The sequence below is a fragment of the Macrobrachium rosenbergii genome, chromosome 10 (genome assembly GCF_040412425.1).
Source record: "Macrobrachium rosenbergii isolate ZJJX-2024 chromosome 10, ASM4041242v1, whole genome shotgun sequence".
NCBI lineage: Eukaryota > Metazoa > Arthropoda > Malacostraca > Decapoda > Palaemonidae > Macrobrachium > Macrobrachium rosenbergii.
The window spans coordinates 65,414,462-65,439,207 of NC_089750.1; the positions used below are offsets into that span (position 1 = coordinate 65,414,462).

Sequence of the window (24,746 nt, forward strand, 5' to 3'; positions counted from 1 at the left end):
TTAGTGGTGGTAGAAGCAATAACTCGTCTCATATAAAAAACCAAATATCATGTATTCTGGTCAGTAAGTCATGTAACATTGATTAGCTGTAATAAAATATGCATAGCCCATCAACAAATGCTAAAATCCAAGCCTGGTTATTTTTCCTCTTCTATATTCCATATCCCATTATTCTGTAACTTAATATGAATGAATATACAAAAGGTAAATAGAACTGTAATTGTATATTTGCATTAGTTTCATGGTCTCGAATTCCTCACAAAACGTATGTCATCTGTATTTGCAAGCCTATTGTTGGCCATACGATAGTATAGATGTCCTTGTCAATCTGAACCTTAAATATTGAAATATCTGTGCAAGAAATCAAAAGATCGTTCATTCGTCTTTGCTGGACTGAAATTCCCCCACTTCACGAACCCAGAAGACTTTAATATTTATAAAATACTCCTTCAAAAACGCATTGGAAAATAACACGCAGTCTCCAATACATCCATCGACTCAGGAGTCTACACAAAAACCCAATTTTTTTCGCCGTTTGCAAAATATTTCGTCAGGCATAAGTATATCCCGGTATTGACGTGTTTATCGATTTGCTCTTCGGGGGGACCTAATTCTTCTTCTTCTTTTTTGGGAGGAGCTCACTGGTCTCAAACTTGCGCCGTCCAGCTCATGTGCCACACGATCCCATGACAAGGCGGATCGTTAAGCTGTCGAGTCAGATCGAGTTTTATCCCCTTCTTCTGTCGTAGAAATACCTCCGGCCCCTGTCGTCGATATCTTCTGGTCGACTTAACTGTTTTTTTTTTTTTAAGTTTTCTTTTTTTCCTGGTGCTTTTTACAAATGCTCCCCCAACGTCACCCAAGTATCTCTTCCGGTTCGAAGCGGCCGTGTGATAAAAATATATATCTCCTGGTCGTCTTTGTTTCCGGATGACAGACGGGGTCAGAAATGCCATTTTTTATTTCGAATGGCAGACTTGTGTCAGCAATGCCTTGTTCTTTCTTTCTTTCTTTCTTTCTTTTTTTATTCTTTGACTTTTCAACCGCAATCCCGTCCGTCTTATTTTTGGTCGGTGCGGTTTGAGTGCAGTTGCACTTCCTCTACCAAGGTATGTGACCTTGGATTCGCTCGTACGATTCGATCTTATTTTTTTCTCGTCATGGTTTGTTTATATCTCGCTCTGAATTTCTCTGGTGAAGTCTGTCAGTTACTAAGGAAATATGTTGACGTCTTAATTCACAACTTTTTAATTCTGTTATACACCTCGCTGTGAATTCCTTTTATGAAGTTTGTCCGTTATTGAGGAAATATACTGAAGCCTTTATTCAGAGCTTTTGAATTATATAATATATCTCGCTCTGACTTTCATTTGCGAAATCCGTCAGTTACTGACGAAATATATTAAAATCTTTACTCACAACTTTTTAATTCTGTTATACATTTCGCTCTGAATTTCTTTCGTGAAGTCTGTCAGTTACTGAGGAAATATATCTTCGTCTTTATTTACAACTTTTAAATCCTGCTATACTTCTCGCTTTGAGTCTCTTTTATGACGTCTGTCAGTTACTGAGGAAATATATCTTCGTCTTTATTTGCAACTTTTAAATCCTGTTATGCATCTCCCTTTGAATCTCTTTTATGATGTCTGTCAGTTACTGAGGAAATATATCTTCGTCTTTATTTGCAACTTTTAAATCCTGTTATACATCTCCCTTTGAATCTCTTTTATGATGTCTGTCAGTTACTGAGGAAATATATCTTCGTCTTTATTTGCAACTTTTGTAAATCTGTTATGTATCTCGCTCTGAATTTCTTTTATGAAATCTATCAGTTACTGAGGGAATGTATTGAAGTCACAACCTTCGAATTCTGTCACACATCTAGCTCTGAATTTCTTTTATGAAATTTGTCATTCACTTATGAAACGTACTCATGTCCTTGTTTACAATGTTAAGATTCTGTTATACGTCTCGTTTTGAATTTCTTCTACGAAGTCCGTCAGTTACGGAGGAAATATGTAAGTGTCTTTATTCACAACTTTTGAATTCTATGATATATCTCGCTCCGTCATTTATTGAGGAAATATACTGACGTCTTTACTCACAACTTTTTAATTCTGTTATAAATCTCGCCGTGAATTTCTTTAATGAAGTCTGTCTGTGATTAAGGAAATAAGTTGACGCCTTAATTTGCAACTTTTGAATTCTGTTATACATCTTGCTTTGAATTTCTTTTATGAAGTCTTTCCGTAATTGGGGAAATATACTGACGTCTTAATTTACATCTTTTGAATTCTGTTATACATCTCGCCTTGAATTTCTTTTATGAAGACTGTTAGTTACTAAGGAAATATACTGACGTCCATATTTACACCTTTTAGAATCTGTTACCCATCTCGCTTTGGATTTCTTCTAAGAAATCCTTTACTTATGAAATATATCACCGTCCTTGTTTACAATATTAGGATTTTGTTGTACACCTCGCTTCGAATTTCTTAAATGAACTCTGTCAGTTACTGAGGAAATATGTAGACGCCTTTATTTACAACCTTTGAGTTCTGTTATACATCTCAGTCTGAATTTCTTCTATTAAAGTCTGTCAGTCACCTATGAAATATATCAACGTCCATGTCTACAACATTAGGATTCAGTCATACATCTCACTCTGAATTACTTTTATCAAATCTGTCATTTATATGAAATATATCGGCGTCTTTGTTTACAATATTAGGCTTCTGTTATACTCCCCGCTCTGACTTTTTTTAATGAAGTCTGTCAGTTACCGAATGAGTTCCTGTTTATGTCAGAGTGGTGATTCCTGGTCTGCCTGCAATTTTGTCTCAATATCTGTCATTATGTTTAAGAACCGGTTGAGGACGTGACTCGTCATATGACGTCATGAAATATTTTTTTTTTCTAATTTGAACTTCATACTTAATGCATGAGAACGACATCTCGAAATGAGCTCATTGTTTATTCAGCCACCCACATATTACATTCCAAATACATTAATAATGATGGAAATGTCACCCGATTATCCGTGACGGCTTGTGATGTTACGTTATTTGTGCGTTTGTTATGTGACCTGTTTACAGACATCGGTGCGACGTAGCTTTGAACGTGTGGCTAATTAAAACAGTAATGTAACATTGATATCTATCTTTTAATAGAGGAGAGAAATATTTCCGTTTGTTATGCTATAATGCACTTGTCATTTTAGTTTTTCGTCATAAACATCAATACGTTCCTGGTTACAGCGTATCCCATAAACATGAAATGGGGATGCTTTCGTTACGTAGGCTTTATCGGAGCATTTCTCGTAGGAAGAATATTTGTAGATTCTACAACTGCGTCTTAATTCGAGAACAACTTGTAAGCCCTTTACTCCCCTCCCCACCCCCCCTCCCCACTCCTCTCCTCGGGAAGTTCTTATCATGATTTATCTACATATTTGTCAATCAATCATCTTGTTTTTTTTAATTATTCACGGTCCTGTTAACTAAATGTCATTAAGATTATCGATCTATCATTCACCGTTTAACATTTTCTGTCAAGTTTACTCTCTCTCTCTCTCTCTCTCTCTCTCTCTCTCTCTCTCTCTCTCTCTCTCTCTCTCTCTCTCTCTGTTTATCCATCTATCTATCTACTTTTTCTCGTTAACATCATCTACCTTATGTTCCCCTTCCGTCACAATCGGCTCGACCTATCTCTTAAACGCATCTAATATCTCGTCGAAGAGTCCTATTTAGTCCTTGAGTTTCCCTCGGGAGAAACCTTATCCTTGAACACCGTCTGCGTCTCGGGTGATCCAAAGCTCCACCTACTATCAGGGCCAAGGTCGAGAGACGATGGGGCGGGCCGCCCTTTTTTGTTTTAAGCCAATGGGAAGGGACCGACAGACGGACGAGATCGGGGTAGAACATGACATTAAACCCCTTGGACCATTTCATATCGACCGCCCTCTCTCTCTCTCTCTCTCTCTCTCTCTCTCTCTCTCTCTCTCTCTCTCTCTCTCTTTTTCATGTGTTTTTAATGCCTTTTTCTTTTTTCACTTTGTTTGGTTTTCCTTCCATCAATTGTTACCGATAAGAATAAAAAATTATTTTCGCTTGTCTCTCTCTTTCCTTCTGTAGTGAAAGGTAGGAAAATATGTAACTGACAACTGTTTTTACCCCTTCGTCTTTGGGATCATCATGCTAGGATTGATTATTTTACTGTCTTTTATTTTTTATACTTTGTTGTTATTGCAGCCATATTGTCTCCTCCTTTATTGTCTCTTTTTATACTTTGCCCGAAAGCTTCAAAAGCAAATAATTTATATGCTAAGACGCCGTTATGAATAAGTTACCATCGACCTGAACAGTTGTCGTTTGAGAGTGTGACGGCGAAGATCGGTAAAAACGAAGGTCACGGTTGTCAACATCATGAGAGAGAGAGAGAGAGAGAGAGAGAGAGAGAGAGAGAGAGAGAGGGAATGAAAGCCACACAGCAGACACACGCACACACACGCATACAGAAAGGCTACACAGCAGAGAGAGAGAGAGAGAGAGAGAGAGAGAGAGAGAGAGAGAGAGAGAGAGAGAGAGAGAAATGAAGGACACACAGCAGACACACGCACGCACACGCATACAGAAAGGCCACACAGCAGAGAGAGAGAGAGAGAGAGAGAGAGAGAGAGAGAGAGAGAGAGAGAGAGAGAGAGAGGCAACGCAGCAGTAGAAGGAGAGAGAGCAAGAGACATAGGGAGAGATGAAGGTCACACGCACACACAGAAAGGCTCCACAGCTTACACAAACACACAAACACTCTCACAGACCACGCAGTAAAGAGAGAGAGAGAGAGAGAGAGAGAGAGAGAGAGAGGGAGATACCCATTGCAGACGAAACTTAGGTCCCACCCACACAACTTCTTTATCGCGGCGTGGGGCCACTGATACTTTTGAAGGTTATCTAATGGCACCGTCCCCCATTCGAGTTGCACCAACTTCAGTCAAGAACCTAAAGCCGCTTTATACATGAAGGCAATTCATTCCTCTCAAAGTTTCAACAATGTCCTTTTGTCTAAGTCGAATTATTATTCTTAAAAGGAGGGGGAATCCAAAGGGGCAATAAAGGGAAGGATTTCTTTTCCCTTCTTCTCTTTATGGAGGACTTGTTTTCGTCCCGAAAATCTCGGCCATCCCGCGGCGGTTCCAATAATCTATACCGCAGTCATGCAGCAGATAGCGGCCCTGACAGTTCATAACGAAAACATGACGCGACAGTAATCACTCAAATGGAATAACCCTTCGCAATAATAACCTCACTTGAAAGTTTCAGGGAATAAAATAACTAGGAACGTGACTGCACTAAAAAAAAAAAATCAGAATACCAAATGTTTAAAATTTTTGCAATAATGAAAGTATGTTAAGTAGAATATAAATACGGGATGACATTTTCAGGGAAGGATAGGAACTGGAAAACTTTAAAACTAAGCAGCTTACAGAAATCATTATTGCATTTTAACTTGCAGTTGATAGTGACTTACAAAATACATGGCATTTATTGTAGGAACTTACTGATTGGTGTGTAAGAAGTTATAAATTGATTATTTAGTCATTAACACACACACACACACAATATATATAAATATATATATATATATATATATATATATATATATATATATATATATATATATATATATATATATATATATATATATATATATATATATATATATATATATATACACACACATACAAATCATAAACAGAATTGTCATCAGTTGCCTTTCACATTCGCTCTAAGAAAATTAATGATACAGGTCACTATGTATATTTAGAACCTAAATGACAAATCGCGTGAACCACAGACAATGATTCAGCATATTTTGCCAGAATAATAGAACATTTAAGCGATAAATTTAATAGAAATAAAAGTCAGGAACTCTCCATTAACCATATTTTGCCATTTAACACCCATCCTCCCAATAAACACCCCTCCACCACCCCTCAACACCCCACTGGTCTACGAGTCTACCCTAGTCTCTCTCTCTCTCTCTCTCTCTCTCTCTCTCTCTCTCTCTCTCTCTCTCTCTCTCTCTAGCGCCCACATCCAGCCATCCAGTCCGCACCGGTTTTCCAAGCGCCAGGAAGACGCGTCGCAATGGAGAACTACATAGGCCATAAAGTGAGAACTCCATTGATGTGCATTATTTTTAATAGAATTCTTCAAAAGCGCTGAATTGGCTCTTTATGATACGAAAACAAGCTAATATTTTGTCAGCAATACTGAATACATAGCCTTGTATATGACGAAAGTCTACGGTCGGACGACGCCCATTTCACTACTAATCACTAAACCGGAATCCTTTCATAAATGCCCTTGAAAACAGCACGTTATAGATTATCTATCAATGAACAGCAAATTACCAACGTGTTATTACATCTGTTTGAAGGAAGGCACGTGACTCTTGGCGCAAACAACAAACAATTAAGGGGTCTCAGGTGAACGGTCAAAACAGGCGCATCTGAATGCCTTTCCGTTAAGGGGTATTGTCAACAGGTTTTTTTTATAAAAGAGTTTTTTAACTCCTAATTTGAGATGATTGCTAGGAATTTCGGAGTCAGTTAAAGTGTATGATGTCTGCGATCACACGTACTGCATTCATAAAAAAAACACACGCACACATACACCCACACAAACACGCACACGCAAACACACACACCCACACACACATATATATGTGTGTGCGTGTGTACTTGTGTACACACATTTATATGAAACATGTATATACATATATGTATATACATATGTTTGTGTATGTGTTTGTGTGCGTGTGTATGTGTGTGCGTGTGTACACATATATATGAAACATATATATCAACACACACACACATATATATATATATATATATATGTGTGTGTGTTTTGGGTGGGTGGTTGTATGTGTGTACGCTTGTGCTTTCGTGAGCACGTGTCAAAACTAAATTTAATTTCATATGCGACATGTTCTCATCACATCGTTCAAAATGAAAATGGAACTCCCCAAAATGTTTTTTTGAAACTCAACCATATGATGCCCGATGGTTCATTAAAATAGAAAAATGTTTAAAACTATAGAAAATGTTCAGGTGTTATTTTCCCAAGGCCAGGGAAATGAATAAAAAATCATACTTTTTAGAACGGACTTCAACTCAATGTATGAAAATGTAAAGCTATATATATATATATATATATATATATATATTATGACGTAAATACACTGTTTATTAAAATTAATCGGTTGTACTGATGTAAGAAAACCATTTTGTTATTTGCTTACATTTTTAGGTTGAATGCATCGTCAGAAAGCCTTTATCGTATAAAAATGGCCAAAAAGAATGAAGATAAAAATATTATTTAGAACCAACCCACTGAAAAGCATTAAATATATAAATATATCACATTAAAAGCTTGCAGAAATTAAAGATATAAAATAAACAAAAGAATAATTCATATTACGGAAAAGCACAAATAGAAACCCCATGAATTCCACAGTGATAAAAGATGTCCCAGTTTAGTAAAAGTAAAATTAAAGTAAAAGATGAAAAGAAATATTGGGAAATGTTGGAGCGACGGAGATAAAAAGAGGCTTAAATGACATTGGAGGTCGACGCTCCCGCTGGGGGATGGAAAGATATTTTAAGTAGGTCGGCCACCGTACAAATAGGCCAGCCATGAATGTAAAGGTGGCCTTGGACATTTCCTCGTGGAAAAATGAAACATATCTACCTATCTACCTATCTGTCTATCTATCTATCTATCTATCTATACTATGTACACACACACACATATATATGTATATATATATGTATATATATACAGTACAGTATATATATATGTACTGTATATATATATATATATATATATATATATATATATATATATATATATATATATATATATATGCGTGACAGAGAGAGAGAGAGAGAGAGAGAGAGAGAGAGATCTTTATCCTTTCCTCAGTGGAGAGAGAGAGAGAGAGAGAGAGAGAGAGAGAGAGAGAGAGAGAGAGAGAGAGAGAGAGAGAGAGAGAGAGCAGAGAGCAAGTTTCCTTCCCTCTGGGTATGTTAAAAGATGTGAAGTATGTCTTTCGTCTTTTATTAAACATCTGTGACAAATTTACCCAATACTCTTAAATGAACTGTTTTCTATCCTATTACACTGGAGTAGAAAGTACTGTGATAACTGCTTCAATTTAGCTTTATAAGCATGCAGCTTAACAACACAATTATACATAATTACAATCGTAAAACGGACTTCTAAAACGTACCTAGGAAAGAAACCACGCCCATTTAATGGTATAGTTACCAAATACTTCCATGGAAATATCTCGGCAGCGGTAAATAGCTTTGCATTAATTTACTTAGACATTGATTTGATACTGCCTTCTAAATGGTAATTTCACCAACTAAAAAGACGTTTGCCTTCAAGTACGTGGCATAACCAAGAACTGCAGGTTAATTTGTATCAGGAAATAAAAAATTTGTTTCATTTTCCAAGAGTACAGGCACTGTCACACGGCCATACTTTTCTAGCATATTTTTGCGTCTAGACACCAGTGCTTTCATTTAGCCATAGATTGGCAATTATGTTCGTAGGGAAGACTACCCATCCTATACCTTCCCAAGTGACGACAGTATAATTCAAATCAGTACAAGAGTTTTGATTCCCTAGGGCTAGTACACTTGTGTTGTATAAGACATTCAAGGATGTAATTACTCTGTAAAGAATTCGTTGTTAAATAGCAGATATCAGTTTTAGCATGACAGACCTATAGCATGTAGGCTATAGTCATTTTATCAAAATCTGCAAAAACTGACAATTTTCCTACAAGCATAAGATCACAGACCTTTTCACGAAATGGATAGTATTAAGTATAATACTTGTTTAAATGTAAATTCGATTGTTCTCTAAAGCACTGTAAGGAAAATGCCAATTTGCGTTATCACATGATTCGGCCAGCGTGCTAACATTACCACCTTTTGATGCTATTATTGGAAGCACGGTATCAAAAGATACTGAAAACGATATCGCGCGTGTGGCAGTACCTTCAGTAATGTGAATACAGCAGGTTCTGAAATACACGACGAGCTACAGCCACTGACAATGAGAAAAAGATGTGGAGGTAATCGTTATTATATGTTAAATATTAACCGTCGATATCTTTCTTTATTTATAAAAGAGGGTTTATAGCTTGGAATATAATCATATAGTGTTACTTGTAAATAATTTTGTTTTTCAGACCAGAAATAGAAAAAAGCACATCTTTTTAAATTCAGAGGTTGGAATAGGACTGAACTTCTAAGACCAGTACGCAAACAAAGAATATTTTGCGCATGCGCTTTTGAAAATTCAATTATCAGCTAATTGCTACAAAATGAGGATGATTAACGTATACATAATAGCATATAGGGTATAAATTATGCAGTTCTCATCTGGAAAGTGGATTATACTGACATCCATATATTCTGAGACACAAAAATTTCCAAGCACCGAAAATGGTTTAGGTAACATTTGCTTTTATTATGCAGTCTACTGATAACACAGCTCCCCCACTAAGATATTAAAACAAGAGACCCCTCTCAGTGTAAACTTTAGGTAATTTACCCTGTTTCATTAAGGTAAGTTACCCAATTACAATCTGAGTGCAATACAGGGTGTAGAAGCACCGTCAAACGAGCGAGAAATCCCGCACACTTTAGCACATGGCCGCAAAAATTTGCTCCAGACGCTACTTTTCCTGTAAAGGCTACTAATATATGCCACGCACGTCAGTTATGACGTCACACACATCACGCAACCACGGAAAGGAGCTACTTAAGTATCCTCCCCAAAAATTGGTACCCTCGTTCAAACTTTTCCAGTTGGTTCCTAAACAAATATCTGAAAACACGTAAGAATTCGGGCAGAGGGAATTTCGAAAAAACCTTTCGGACTCCTAAGGGTAAATTCGTGAAAAAACAAGTTTTCTGTACAGCGTATAATGCTGTATGAGCCACGGCCCGGTGGTGGCCTGTCCTATAGCGTTGCCAGACGCACGATCATGGCTAAGTTTAACCTTAAGTAAAATAGAAACTACTGCAGCTAGAGGGCTGCAATTTGGTATGTTTGATGACTGGAGGGTGGATGATCGACATACCGATTAGCAGCCTCTAGCCTCAGTAGTTTTTAAGATCCGAGGGCGGACGGAAAAAAGTGAGGACAGAGAAAGTGCGGGCGGACAGACAAAGCCATCTCAATAGTTCTGTTTTACAGAAGCCTAAAAATCTCCAGATTCAAAGCAAGTTGATTCATTAATGGCGACCGTGCACGAAGGTGGTGGTGGGTCTTCCAGCCGTGAAATATCGGCTGCAGGACACGCGCCCACTAATGCAAAAATAAACGGGAATTACACTTTCCCAGAATATCATTATTGACAGGGAAGACCGAAGTTAGGTCGGTAATTCTGTGGCCCGGGGAGAGAGAGAGGGAAGAGGAGGAGGAGGAGGAGGAGGAGGAGGAGGAGGAGGAGGAGGAGGAGGAGGAGGAGGAGGAGGAGGAGGAAGAGGAGGAGGAGGGGGAATGGAGGTAGGGGTCGGTGGGGGGAGGGGAGAGGGGATCAAGGAAGTAAGAGGGAGTGAACGATAAAAAGAAGAATGGAAGAGTCGTAAAAGTGGAAAGAGCTCGGAGCTGGGAGAAGTAAGGAGAGAAGGAGGAGAGAGGAAATGAAGTGAAAGAACATCAATAAAGAGAGAGAGAGAGAGAGAGAGAGAGAGAGAGAGAGAGAGAGAGAGAGAGAGAGAGAGAAGGAACGTAGCAGGGAGAACGAAAGACGGAGAAAATGATGGAGGAATGAAGCGGAAGACGAGAAAGGGAAGGAAGAACAACATGAGGCATTGGAAAAATAAATGGAGAGTAGAAAATAAAATAAAAAGAAGGATAATTGACGAAAGGGGAAGCAGAGACAGCAAAAGAAAGGGAAAGGGAGAAAATGAGGGAAAACTGGAAATGAGACAAAAAGAACAAGAAGTGGAAGATAACAATGAAAAGAGTGGAATTGAAGCAGACAAAGAAAAGAATTGAGAAGCCGGGAAGTAAATTAAGAAGCAGAAGACAATGAGGAAGCGAAAGAGTAGAAGGAAGGAAAAAAGATTTGAGGAAAAAGGAAAATAAGGGAAATGGGGGGAGACAAAGTATAAGAACAAAGGCGAGGAAAGAGAAAGCAATAATAAGAGATTAATACAGAGGAACAAAAAACTACCCTGACTGGTTATGTACACTGAATAATGAAGAATAGTGGAAGGACATTAGGGCGGGGACTGGACGGGCAAGGCCGCTAGACAGAACGTCTGTCAACTCATGGGGAAAACCAAGATTGGCCGAAGTCACGCGGGTGGGAACGTATTTTCGGGTGTGGAAGGTCAAGTGTATGCTTATTGTATATTTTCTCTTGACCCCGAAGTGTATAGTTTCAAGAGTGTATAGTTTCAAGCGAAGGTGTAATGCATTACTACCCGTAATGCTATTATCCTTGCATTTTAATACATTTTTATCTATTTGGTAATTCATTGATTATTTTTTCGTTTTAGAAAGTGAGATCTCTTCGTTCTTTATTTCCCTTTACCTTCGCTTATTTCCTAATGAGCACCATATTCTTTGGAAGCTTGAATTTCAAGTCGATGGCCCCTGTGAACTTGTGCACATGAATAGGATTCATCTTCTGAATAATAATAATAATAATAATAATAATAATAATAATAATAATAATAATAATAATAATAATAATTGTTTTATATTTTCGTAAAGGTACGAAGTGCATATTAACTGTATAGTTCCCTTGAAGGTCAGGGTGGATATATCATGCATATTTTCCCCCTTTCGGGCTTGGTATATATTTAAGTTAATTTTCCCTTTAGTATCCAGGTGTATCCACGGCGTAAAATTCACCTAAAAGGTCAAAGGGATGGTTGGTAAAAATTCTATTGAAAGGTCAAGGTGAATTCTTGACGTATATGGTCACTTATTTCTGCTTACTATTTCTATTTCAATATATTGATAAGGCATTAATTTTATGACTATGTATATATTTGTGTATATATACATATACATACACACATAAATATATATATATATATATATATATATATATATATATATATATATATATATGCATATATATATATATATATATATATATATATATATATATATATATATATATATATAGACACATATATATATATATGTATATGTAAATACACATTTATATATGTATATATGTATATATACAGTACATATATATATATATATATATATATATATATATATATATATATATATATATATATATATATATATATATATATATATATGTGTGTGTGTGTGTGTGTGTGTGTGTGTGTATAAATAGTATATATATGTGTGAGTCTATGTATATATATATAATTTGTTCCTATTCCTACTGACGTGTTAACGTGTATTCGTGCGCGCGTGCGCCTTGCCGTGTTAGCCCGAAGCCATACGAGGTCGGCTACAAATTCTCGAGACATGCGAAAGTCACCTTGCGTGCTCAAGACGGCTCTCGTCTGAGCTACTTTCGTGATCCAATCCAAGGAACAGTAACGATCGCTGTTACCTGATTGCGCTACTTCCCTATTTAGTCCCCGGGCGTGTTTTTAGCCTACTTACCCTACTTTCCTTCCGGTATCTTAGCTTCTCTAATTATGTTCCCTTTTCTTAAATCTAAGGGATTTGCGTTCTGTGGAAAATGCCTTAGGCAATTCGTTCTCTTTTTAATAAAGCATGATTTAAATTCCAGTTTATTTTCATTCTTTTCTTTACCTCCGTTCTTTTTTCAGTTCGCTTTCAGTTCCTTTTCTCTCTCATTGCACCCTCACTTTCATTCTTGCCTTCTATCTCTTCCTACATTCGCTTCTCTTACTCATTCACTCATACAACGTCCATTCCTTCCTCCCCCCCAGGACCATTTCCCCCCTCCCACAAAATAATTCCCAACCCCCAACCCTACAACTCCCAAAGACCTTTGCCGTCCCATGAGTTTTCTTATAATCTCTGGGACCAGGAAGTTGCCGGACGGTGTACAAAAAAATAAAAAAAAAAGGCTTAGAGAAGACCTTCGTCGTATTTTCCCAATTTACCTCCAGCCTCTTCTCTTTTACAATTCGCTCATCACGAGACAATGGTGTATAAAAAAATCTCCTTTATTAACTACCTAAATATCATCGCTATGTTTTAGTTTTCCTGTTGTGTAAAATTTCATCCTTGATTCTTTTGAATCAATGTCCATGAATTTCAGTTTTCTGTGTCTCATTTTCTACGTGATATCACGATGTGAAAATCGGATGATTATTTGTAAAATAAAGAATACTTCGTTTTTTTATATTGTACGGAAGAAGGAAGAGTTAATAACCTTTTTTTCTTCATTAACTAAATGCTACGGAGTCAATGTGACCCTTATGGCACAATTGAACAGAAAAGATGACAAGACCTGATGGATTATAAGCCTCAACACATTCGAAACTTTTGTTTTAATAATAATAATAATAATAATAATAATAATAATAATAATAATAATAATAATAATAATAATAATAATAATAATAATAATAATAATAATAAAAACTATTCGTCTATGTATACATCTTTAGGACAAGATTCTCCGTCGATCTGTCAATATTCGCAATAATAACACTATCTCTTAAGTTCGTTAGTACAGTGCTGAAGACACCATAACACACGCACCTTATCTTGCTTCTTTTAGCATCTTTGCTGCTAAATTTAACACCAATTACCTGTCACTGATGGCTTAAATTGAACCCACTCAAGCTCTAATTTGGCGGGACCCAGCCTTCAAAAACGAGTATGACATCAGGTGTGCTCCTGAACAAGAAACATACTCATCATTATCATCATCATCATCATCATCACCATCATCTTCATTATCATATCTGGGTTTAGTTTTGGAGACACTACTATTTGGCCTCATTCGATCTATCTATCAGGATGAACATATCTGTTTTGTGGTAAGACTCTGGCAATTGTTGGAACGCTCGCTCTTTTGTAAAAATGTCAAGTGAAATGGATGTACGAGAGTTACGTTATCTTTATATGAAGTTGAACATTGGACGAAGTTTAATCGCTCAAACAAAACTTCACAACGCCATACGTTTAGCAGGCAGCGCAAAGCAAATAAAACTGGTTTCTTGGTATTTAAGAGAGCATGGTTTTCCAGTGTTAGTTTACTCAACAGGTTTGCTTCGAAGGTGCATAAATGCCCCATCCATTAGCAATGCTCAATTTCACTGAAGCTTACTTTAGCTTATCTGTTAAGGCAGCTATACAAATTAATCAATTAGTTAACCAGGAAGTCAGGCACAGTTTGAAGGTATATAGAGTTAGGTAAAAGAAAGCTGTGTAGTCCCTTCTGCTAGATTTTGTGATCAGTTTAGCTCAGTTTAGGCGTAGTCACTTTTCAGCTCTCAAGGCTACAGCGCTCTCATTGCCAGATGGGCTTTTGTGTGTTGCGTAGAGTATTTGACGTCAGGGTTATCATAAAGCATTCAACCTATAAATACCGTGGTCAGAAATAGTTGTACAAAAATACCATACCTTACAGACTGAATAATTAAAGACAGTTAAAGTAGCGTAGGTGCTACTACTCTGATCCATTCACTTACTATTGCATTAATATTAGTAGGGGTCGAGTAGCAGCAGCAGTAGTAGTAATGGCAGCAGTTATAATAATAACAAAAATAATAATAATAACGAAAATGATCGCCATGAAAATGACGGGGAGAACGTCAGCAGACGGAGAGATGTAGTTGCCAGTTAACCTTTAAAGGTCATCAAGACGATGTATTGTACCGAGCCTTAGACGAGGCAGCGATGAAATAATGCATTTCCTACGAAGGACTCCCTTCTCTTCAATATATTTCCTACGAAGGACTCCCTTCTCTTCAATATATTTCCTAAGAAGTACTCGCCTCTCTCCTTTCTTAGTAACTCATTAACCTATATGTCCTTGGTGTCTGAAGGTCAGTAATTCATTATGAATATGCTCTATGAAAATATTTATGTTTTATTTTCTAATTTTACTGCCATAACTAGGCCTATCATCAGTCTTTGTTTCATTATAGCAATGATATTTTTTAAGCTCAGTAATTCATCACGCAAAAGCTACTATTTGCAGTATATTCTCATTATGGTTGTGCACATCAAAAGATTTATATTTTTGTCAGATTTTACTGCCATAACTAGGCCTATCATCAGTCTGTGTTTTATTACTGTAATAATATTTTTGAACGTCTGTGTTTCATCACGCAAAGGGTACTATTTGCAGTAAATTCTCATTATGAATATGCACTATCGAAAGATTTATGTATTAATCTTAAATTTTACTGCAAAAACCAGGCATATCATCAGTCTTTATTTTGTTTCAGAAATATTTTAGAAGATCAATAATTTATCGTACAAACTGTCCTATTTGCAGTACATTCTTATTATGAATATGCACTATCGAAAGACTTAAGCCTTATTCTCTAGTTTTACTGCCATAACTAGGCCTATCATCAGCCTGTGTTTTGTTTCAGAAATATTTTTGAAGGCCAGTAATTCATCATACAAACGGTACGGTTTGCAATGTATTCTCATTATGAATATGCACTATCGAAAGATTTAAGCTTTATTCTCTAGTTTTACTGCCATAATTAAGCCTATCATCAGCAAGTGCTTCCTTTTAGCAGAGACATTTCAACGCCATCATAGGCTCTCCAGAATTCTCATTCCTTCCCCGGGCCCCAACCCCAAAATGGGCTAATTCTGACTGGAAGCGGAGTTTGACGTACGACATTTATGCGATACTTATTTGATAAAGTCGGAGGCGCTTGCATAGGGTCGGCGCCCGCAAGCACGATGCAGACCGGAGGGAGGGTACAATGTTAATGGAAAATCGATACTCAAGAGGCACACTTATATTTACACACTTGAGAGAGAGAGAGAGAGAGAGAGAGAGAGAGAGAGAGAGAGAGAGAGAGAGAGAGATGGATTAGCAAATTGCTGCAACAAATGGGAAAAAAGAAATGGAGAGCGAGAGAGAAAGATGAATGGATTAGCAAACTGCTAAAACGAATGGAGAGAGAGAGAGAGAGAGAGAGAGAGAGAGAGAGAGAGAGAGAGAGAGAGAGAGAGAGAGAGAGAGAGAGAGCTGGACTATCAAATTGCTAACACAAATGGAAAAAATATATACAGTACATGGATAAAACGATATTCAATTAAGGTAACGCAAGCATAACCGGCGGGCACCAAGAGTTTGCACAAAGAGCTTTTAATCTGCATATACATGGATGATTGAAAGAAAGAAAATCAAACCAACATGCGCCCACAGATTTTCAATTTATTTCAAACCGTCATCCACATTTGAGTTGGACAGCTGTTTACGTATGACAGAAGGACGTAAATTGTTTAGCACTGAATCATCGGGACAGCTGATGTGGAAAAACCAGTCCCTCACTGGTTTAGTTCACTGGCTAAAGGAGTGATAATTTACTGACTTTTTGAAGCCCAGGCCCGAAGAAGTTTAAAGAGCGGAAAATGATGGAAGATCGCCGAAGCTTAGGGATAGTGGATGCATGGAATTAAGTTTATAGTTTATTCATAGAAAAAGAAAGTCGTTTTGACGTTCGATCTGAGGATCGCTGATTTGCCCTTTACTAGTTACTACCGATATTCCAACTGAAATCAGCCTATCCAAATTTTGTCGATAACGTAAATCAATAAAGTATTTCAAATAACTGGTATTAACAATAGCAATATGCAATGTTGTTTTAATATTCATGATCTCCCTGGCATACAAATTACGAGAATACCCAACACTTGCTTAAATAAACTTGATATTATTAATAAGCAACTGAACTTATCAATAAGCACGCACATTTACCAGTTGCAAAACATTCGCGGAAAATCAAAGTGCTTAAACTTTCAGATACTCTGAGACAAGAGGATTAATAGCTTTGTATGAAATTGCATTAGGCATTAATAGAGGATAATGGTCTTTTGCAACAGCTGCAAGAAGTCATGATCATGCAAGATAATCCGTAGACGATATTAACGTGCAATCTCACTTAGAGTGCTTTTACAATGATTCACTCTCTCAGCTAAACCCTTTTTCCGTGACTGTGTCTCATGACTTCTAACAAGTGTCTCCAAGAAAAAATTTGTTTAGTCTCGTTTTTTTCCACCATGGCCTCTTGTAGACAAAGTGGCGACGTAAAAGGCTTCTACCAGCTGTAAAATGGACTGGTAATGATGGTTTCCCTTTCCGGAGTAAATTGCATTCGCTGTTTTCCTTTTTAATTTTCTCCGCGCAAGCTTCATCTATGTATTTTTTGTGGAAACATTTACACGTATTTATCAGCCTATCCTTTCTTTAGAAAATACTGACTATTATTATTATTATTATTATTATTATTATTATTGACTTCGAGCTTTGAAAACATTTCAAGTGCTACTTTCCACTTGTAAACGCGAGGAGTGGCAGAATAATGAAATATGGTTACCAATCCCCGTAGAGTTTATCAAGCGCTGGCCTTTTATTTCCGATAACACAATTTATAAACGAATTGCGTGCTATAAGGGAAATACGATCTGTTGCATCGAATAAAATGGTACCTAAATTTCTTTTGCTTGTTCGTGGCAATAAAAATTCTGATAAGTCGAATATTTCTTGAGGTGCTCCCATTTCCACGGCAGATTTCATAGAACATTTGCGAGACGATGTTACAATACAGAATTACGCCTCAAAACAATTCTTTCTATATAGTTAAGAGGATTTTCTTTATGCTTCAGTAATGAAATGAAAATCGATCGTATGTATATTTGAAGAATTTGTTTTAAGCATTTCCTGTCGATCGTATGTATATTTGAAGAGTTTATTTTAAGCATTTCCTGTTGAATTTTAAATATAATAAACGATGCATCTCATATGCACCGATCGACTCGCATTTCCTTACTAAAGTTTTGAAAATCCTATTAAACGCATTACAAGAATTATGTGAAACGTTGTGATTCTTTGTTGCTACAGTGCTTCTTGCAAATTTTCTACGAAATTTGCCGGGGAAATAAAAATACCATAGGGAATATTTGACGCACTTGTCATCAAATAAAAGCGAGCTGATTACGTATGAATCCAAATATTCGTTTTATTGGATTACCCATGATTTCAACCCGAAACAGCTTGACGCAACATAAAAAATTTAATCATTGATACAGAGCAGACTTCTATTGGTCCAGTTAACAGAGTACTCGTTATCAATTAAAAACAAGTTGATCACGTATGAATCGAAACATTCAACAACCTCGTTGTGTTATTCTCTAGATTACTAATCATTTCGAATAAAATAAAAATAAATTCACGAGACACAAAATTTAATGACTGGTACAAATCGAAGACTTCGACGTGATTCAAAAAACACTTCGATTACAAATATTTATGGTCCTTTCCCAATCATTTTCCCGGTCGACAAAAAAATCAGACCTTAAGTTTTATATTTAACTAGGCCAATTTCCTCGAGTGTTGACGGAAAGTTTGCCCTTGGGGAAAGAAAATATTTGATCAAATATTCAGGTGGCTTTACAGCAATGCGTTGAATGTAAAGAGACGAAGAAAAAATATTTGGTCGTTAAACCTGAAAGTTCGTTGACGTTGGGTGAAGTTATCGACAGTTTCAGTTGGAGAGCAATAGTCAGGCTTCTCTGGATTATTTAACGATCAGTTTCGGTTGATTACTATTCCCTTTTATTCAGATTAAGCGATCAGTAATTCTACAGGTGATCCGAGCGACCAGTTTACAAATGAACCACATAATCCTCTCCACAGGTAAATCAAGATGTAAAATAATTGTAAAAATTCGTCCTCAGTTACTAAACTAATTAGACTTTCACCTACAGGTAGTACAAATAACCAGATTGTAATAACGTATCTAATTTCCAAACTAATAAAATATTTTGAATAAAAAGAAAGACATCATTCGTAAATTGACTGCCTGCAGACAGCTCCTGGCTACTGGTTGCAGGAAAGACCTTACTGATATCTAGGTCAACCATCTTGCAGGAAAGGGGGGAGCCAAATCTCCACCCCACCTCTCCCAGTATACCTCCCCCGACGAATTTCCCCTCCTACACGCATTCCCATTCTTGACGTTTCATTCAGTTTCACGAAATTCGTAAATTAAGTCATCGACAACATGGCGGTAAATTTCCTCTCCCATTCTGTGGATAATGAACGGACTAGCCGAGTTCGTGAAAGTTTTAATGCTGACGGAAAACTGTCAGCGCAAGGCGTGGAGAAACGTAGTGGCCTTCACTCGTTTAACTTCGCCTTCATGTGATATTTATGCGTGGCCTTTGGTAGATGATGGGGGCTGGTTGCGTTATAGCGGGAATCCCTCCGAATATCAGGATCAAGTGAAAACCAGTTGGCAGTAACTCATGAATAACTGTGACGAAAATTTCACAGATTTGCCCATATTCCTACCATTTGTGATAGGACTACTTACCCATAATTATGACCTCTCTCTCTCTCTCTCTCTCTCTCTCTCTCTCTCTCTCTCTCTCTCTCTCTCTCCCAGATTTGCCTATATTTCTACTATCTATGATAGAACCTTTCACCCATAACTATGACCTCTCTCTCTCTCTCTCTCTCTCTCTCTCTCTCTCTCTCTCTCTCTCTCTCTCTCTCTCAGATTTGCCCATATTTCTACTATTTATGATAGAACCTTTCACCCATAACTATGACCTCTCTCTCTCTCTCTCTCTCTCTCTCTCTCTCTCTCTCTCTCTCTCTCTCTCTCTCTCTCTCTCTCTCTCTCAGATTTGATTATATTTCTGCTATCTATAACGGACCTTCTCATCCATAACTATGACCTCTCTCTCTCTCTCTCTCTCTCTCTCTCTCTCTCTCTCTCTCTCTCTCTCTCTCTCTCTCTCTCTCAATACCATCACTGCATAAGAACAGATAAGGAAATGAACTTACATCAAAGTATGCCTTGGTACAAGGAAATAGGTGAATTGAACGATAAATGTGCAAGAAAAAATCTAGCTTAAAAATGTAGAAAAGTATAAACAGGTAAAAGTAATAAGAAAGCAATTAAAAATTGAATTTCAATGACCATAAATCACATGAAAATGAGAGAGAGAGAGAGAGAGAGAGAGAGAGAGAGAGAGAGAGAGAGAGAGAGAGAGAGAGAGTAAAGAAAAAAGAAAAGATTCTTTGATCCCAGACCTGGTACGGAATAACGATTCTCCCACGTCACAGTGAAGTCAAGTGAGCACGCACGTACGAACGAACGCGCCAATCGGCGAGGGCCATTTGTCGCCTAACATTTTTGACCAAAAAAAAAAAAGAAGACAATCGACTGGTAAGTGAAATACCAGTAGTTCATTTGAGTTTAAAAAAATATTCAAGCTACAATAGATTTAGTTTGATGATCGTCAAGGCTTTTAATATGAAATGGGGTCTGTTAGAAAGTTTCGTTAGGTTATCAAAAACAAAAACCACGAATTGGGGAAGAAATATATTTAAGACATCCACATACTGTTTCGGAGCGTCATGCTCCCTCTTCATTGTGGAGCCAGTTGGGTTTTAGTGTCTCCACACTGAAGTGGGAGCATGACACTCGGAAACTTATTGTGGATTTTTTTAATACAATAATTTCTCAGATTTGTGAGTTTTTGTTTTTCAATTTTCAAAGTTCGATACTGATCTGTTACCAATATGCAGTCAATCTGGGTTTTGGTGTCTCCACGCAGTGTCTCCACGATCCGAAACTGTAAGTGGGTTACTAACATATTCTTCTTCTCCAATTTGTGGTTTCTGTTTTTCAATTTTCAAAGTTCGACACTGATCTTTTATCAAAGTATAATTAACGAATTGACAAACATCAAACAAATATCAGATATAGGCTCTATCAGGTATATGTTTTCGAACAAGCGGGACATTACAGACAAATCCAAGAATAAAGAAACCAAAGGGACTCGGCGTGTTTTCGACGTCGTTTATTGTGAAAGAACTCCTAACGAGCCGCTTCTGCCTGATTTAAAACCAAAAAGAATATCCCACCATTTTCACCTATCATTCTCTGCCCCCCCCTTTTATCTTTGACAAATTTGTCCCCAAAGGGATTGGGGGAAAGGTCCGTGGCTGAGGTTTCTCTTTTATTTTTAATGAACTTTGAGACCACGCAGGAATTGTCAAAATTTGAATTTTGAAACACTTTTCAGGATTATAATTCTTTTTTCTCATAACCACGTTCCTTTACTAGTTTCAGTGATTGTGCTCTGTCAGTCAAGAGACTAATTGATCTGATGGTGTAATGAACTGCTATTTTTTTTAATCAGTTGTCAAAATGAGTCACTAACTTTTTATCTAGTGTTACAACGAATTACTCAATTTTTCTACGTTAGTAAATGAGTTACTAATTTTTTGTCATGAAGTAAAACGAGTCATCAGTTTTTACAGCCGTTAGTAAAATCGTTCACTGATTCGTTATATATATGAAAGCTGAACAGACAAGTCGCACTTTTATCGGGAAGCCCTGGCACCAAAGAAAAAAATGAAAAGAACTGATGAAAGAAAAAAAAAAGAAGAGAAGAATGAGATCTAGGCCAAATGGGAAGGAGGGTCCGTCCCTTGAGAGAAGGAAGATTATATAAATCATGGAAAACAAGAGGAGAAAGGAGCGACCTCCACTGACCTGTAATGGGATCCTTGAGGTCACCCTTGACCTTCCTCCGTCTTCCTTTTCCTCCTTGAAGCTTCTTCGCCTCAATCTGCTCAACCTCTGGCGCCAGCAGAATGAGATCGGACTTGACCGTGACCTGGCATAAAAAAATACACAAAGCATTCATGACCTGATTTCTTACAAAATAACACTCATTAATAACTTAGAAAATCTCGAAGTATATGAATTTCAAGTGTCATTCACAGAATTCAAACGTCTCATTATCTAAGACTTAGATATTTGGAAGAAATATATAATTTCAGAACCTTTGACCTGATTTTTTATAAGATAACATTCATAATTAACTTACAAATCTCGAAGTGCTACTATAGCAATTCATGCACCAGTCACAGGACTCAAGCGTCTCAATCTCAAAGAATGTTCGGAAGAAATAAATAATCTCTGAGCATTTGAAAGAAAAGTGCATAACATGTCAAAGGCTTAGATAAACTTATGTAACTCCCAGATTCCTGGAAGGCTTTGAATTCCTTCCAAAGGTTTAGAGGGGCTTAACAAATGTATTAAAAGCTTTGTGGAGTTATCTTCCGAGAGAAGAAAACTATCTGAATATATTACAGCTTCTGTGAAAATTTAAGTTTCCTTCTAAAGTTGTCGAGAAGACGCAGTTTAGAGTTACTAGATCTCCATAAGACCCAAGACATGCCAAGCCATGTGTCTTCTCGATTAGTTGTTAAAAGGTTTCTCCATTTTACAAAGGCTTGTACCCAGTCGTCACCTATATTGTCTAAGCCTTCTGGATAATAACTGAATAGTATTGCTGGATATCCTTCCAAAGGAATTGGTGTTGGTACAAATAATGGAAAGCTAGATCACCATGCACTCAGAGAAAAAATCCTTTGTCATGAATGCAGACATAAAGGCCTTTGTCATCACCACATTGTTTCCTTCAGGTTGTTTGTTTCCCGTTTCGTTTGTTTCCCGCTGTTTTGTGTCACATTGTTTCAGCATTAAGTCCACATAGTCACAGTTTAAAAAAAAAAAAGGCACTTAAAACACTCCATTGAACTCAGTGCATAAAATCCAAAGTAGTCAGGATGAGGGTAGATGGTAAAATTTGACCAAAAGTCCACTTAGTCACATTCATTGCCACATTTTAAACGCACCATTAAAAGTCCAGTGTAATTCTGCATGCAGGAGAAGGAAGGGCAAGCACAAGAAGGACAAGAACGAGAAGAGTACGATCCTTCTACTCACCAGTTCTTCGCTCGGAAGTCCATGTTGCTTGAAGGATTTTTTCTTCACCAGCTTGGAAGGTTTCTTGACCATCGCCGTGTGGAGCAGGCCAAGAGAAAGAGGCGTCGTCGTGATGGAGCTCGAAACTCTCTCCTTTCTTCGTGGGGGAGAGAGAGAGTGCACGTGCGGAAGTGCACCCAAGGAGCACTTCCTTGAGTCCTTCCGGAGAGGAGTGCGTGCACACTGATCACCACGTGGTTGCCAAATGCCGGCCTCGCCTTCCTAGGCGCCGGTTTTGTTCGGCGAACGTGGCTGCTGCTCTTTCTTTCTCTCTCTCTTTCCATGCGTGGCTGTGGTGACGAGGAAATCAATACTTTTGCCCCTCGCTCGGCTCCCTTCCCTGTCGACCTCTCTCAGCCAGCCAACTCCCGTCGACGTTCTCATAGATCTACGAATCCACATAGAGAGGTATTCTCAATGCGAGGGTTATTCATAGCTCTATAGGACTTAATGTCCATTCCCTTAGGTTATGCCAATGGAAAACTTGACTGAGTTTGTTGGGACGAGCTTAATACAAAATAATGTCCTCAGACATTAGCATGCACTATGCACCTGGATTATTATATTCACATGTAATAACTTCATACCTTTTTAGATAACTAAATCAAATTAATGAAATAATGTAAATCCAAAAGTGTTTTTCGAAATAATCAAGTACAGGATTAAAATCCTGGTTAAAAACTTCAATCCTGAAACCAGTTCAGTCGTCCCCTCCACCTACTACGTGTCTATGATTCCGGCCCAACATGTTTAGCCTCGTTCGTAAGTCGAAAAGGAGTCATTTCAGTCGCTGTATTATGCATACAGAAGATTGGCTTCTGCTGAAAATCAATACCAATTTGCTCAAAGCATTACTGGTAATTCTATAAGCTAGCTAGAACTGCCCAAGAAATGAATATATAAGTACAGGGTAAGACTCGAAGCTGATGCAATTATTGCAAGTTCCGTTGATATCCTTTCATTGATATTCATCTCATATACGCAATGAAAAAGGGCCGTCCATCAGTATTGCGTAGTTGCATGAAAACGTTCTTCTAGAACTGACTTCCTTTCTCTGCAAAGTCGCAAACGTGACGAAGCAGAAGTACCCATGCTGGGTTATATCCAGACCCTGGATGATATAAGCAGTTCCATCGCTTCACTCGCTAGAAGGCCGACCAATGGGAAGACGGGATGATGATGAAACGACAGGCGATTGGTTCGGACCTACGATGACGTAGAAGTACGTCACGTCTATCACGCACCCTTCACGTGGGTAACAGAATTCCCCAGTACTCTGATGTATGTATTTCTGGTAACGGTTTGTGCATTCTTGGCTCATATTTTTCTTTTTCACTTTTTCAGGTATTGATGTAAATTATGTTGAAGGTACTGTGCCAGAAGAGCACATATGAAAAGGCACATATGTAAGTACGTTTTGCACTGCATGTATAATCACATATGCATAAGCGAGCTTATGCATTTATATGCAAACCTTCATGTAATATATATATATATATATATATATATATATATATATATACATATATATATATATATATATATATATATATATATATATATATATATATATATATATATATATATATATATATATATATATATATATATATATATATATATATATATATATATGTGTGTGCGTGTGTGTGTGTGTGTGCATGTGTGTGTATGTACTATTATATATATATAT

At 37.3% G+C, this 24,746-nt stretch overlaps 1 protein-coding gene across 1 annotated transcript in view; it reads right to left on the minus strand.

The window, feature by feature from the left end:
• The window catches only part of LOC136842733 (sodium-dependent phosphate transport protein 2A-like), a 35,159-nt gene extending 11,900 nt beyond the window's left edge, over positions 1-23,259 (minus strand). Inside the window, exons 1-2 of the mRNA XM_067110469.1 lie at positions 23,015-23,259; positions 21,773-21,896 (exon numbers count right to left, since the gene is read on the minus strand). Of these exons, the coding sequence (XP_066966570.1) occupies positions 21,773-21,896; positions 23,015-23,086 (196 nt within the window). The 5' untranslated portion in view covers positions 23,087-23,259. The remainder of the gene's footprint in view (positions 1-21,772; positions 21,897-23,014) is intronic.
• Between the last annotated feature and the right edge of the window lie 1,487 nt (positions 23,260-24,746).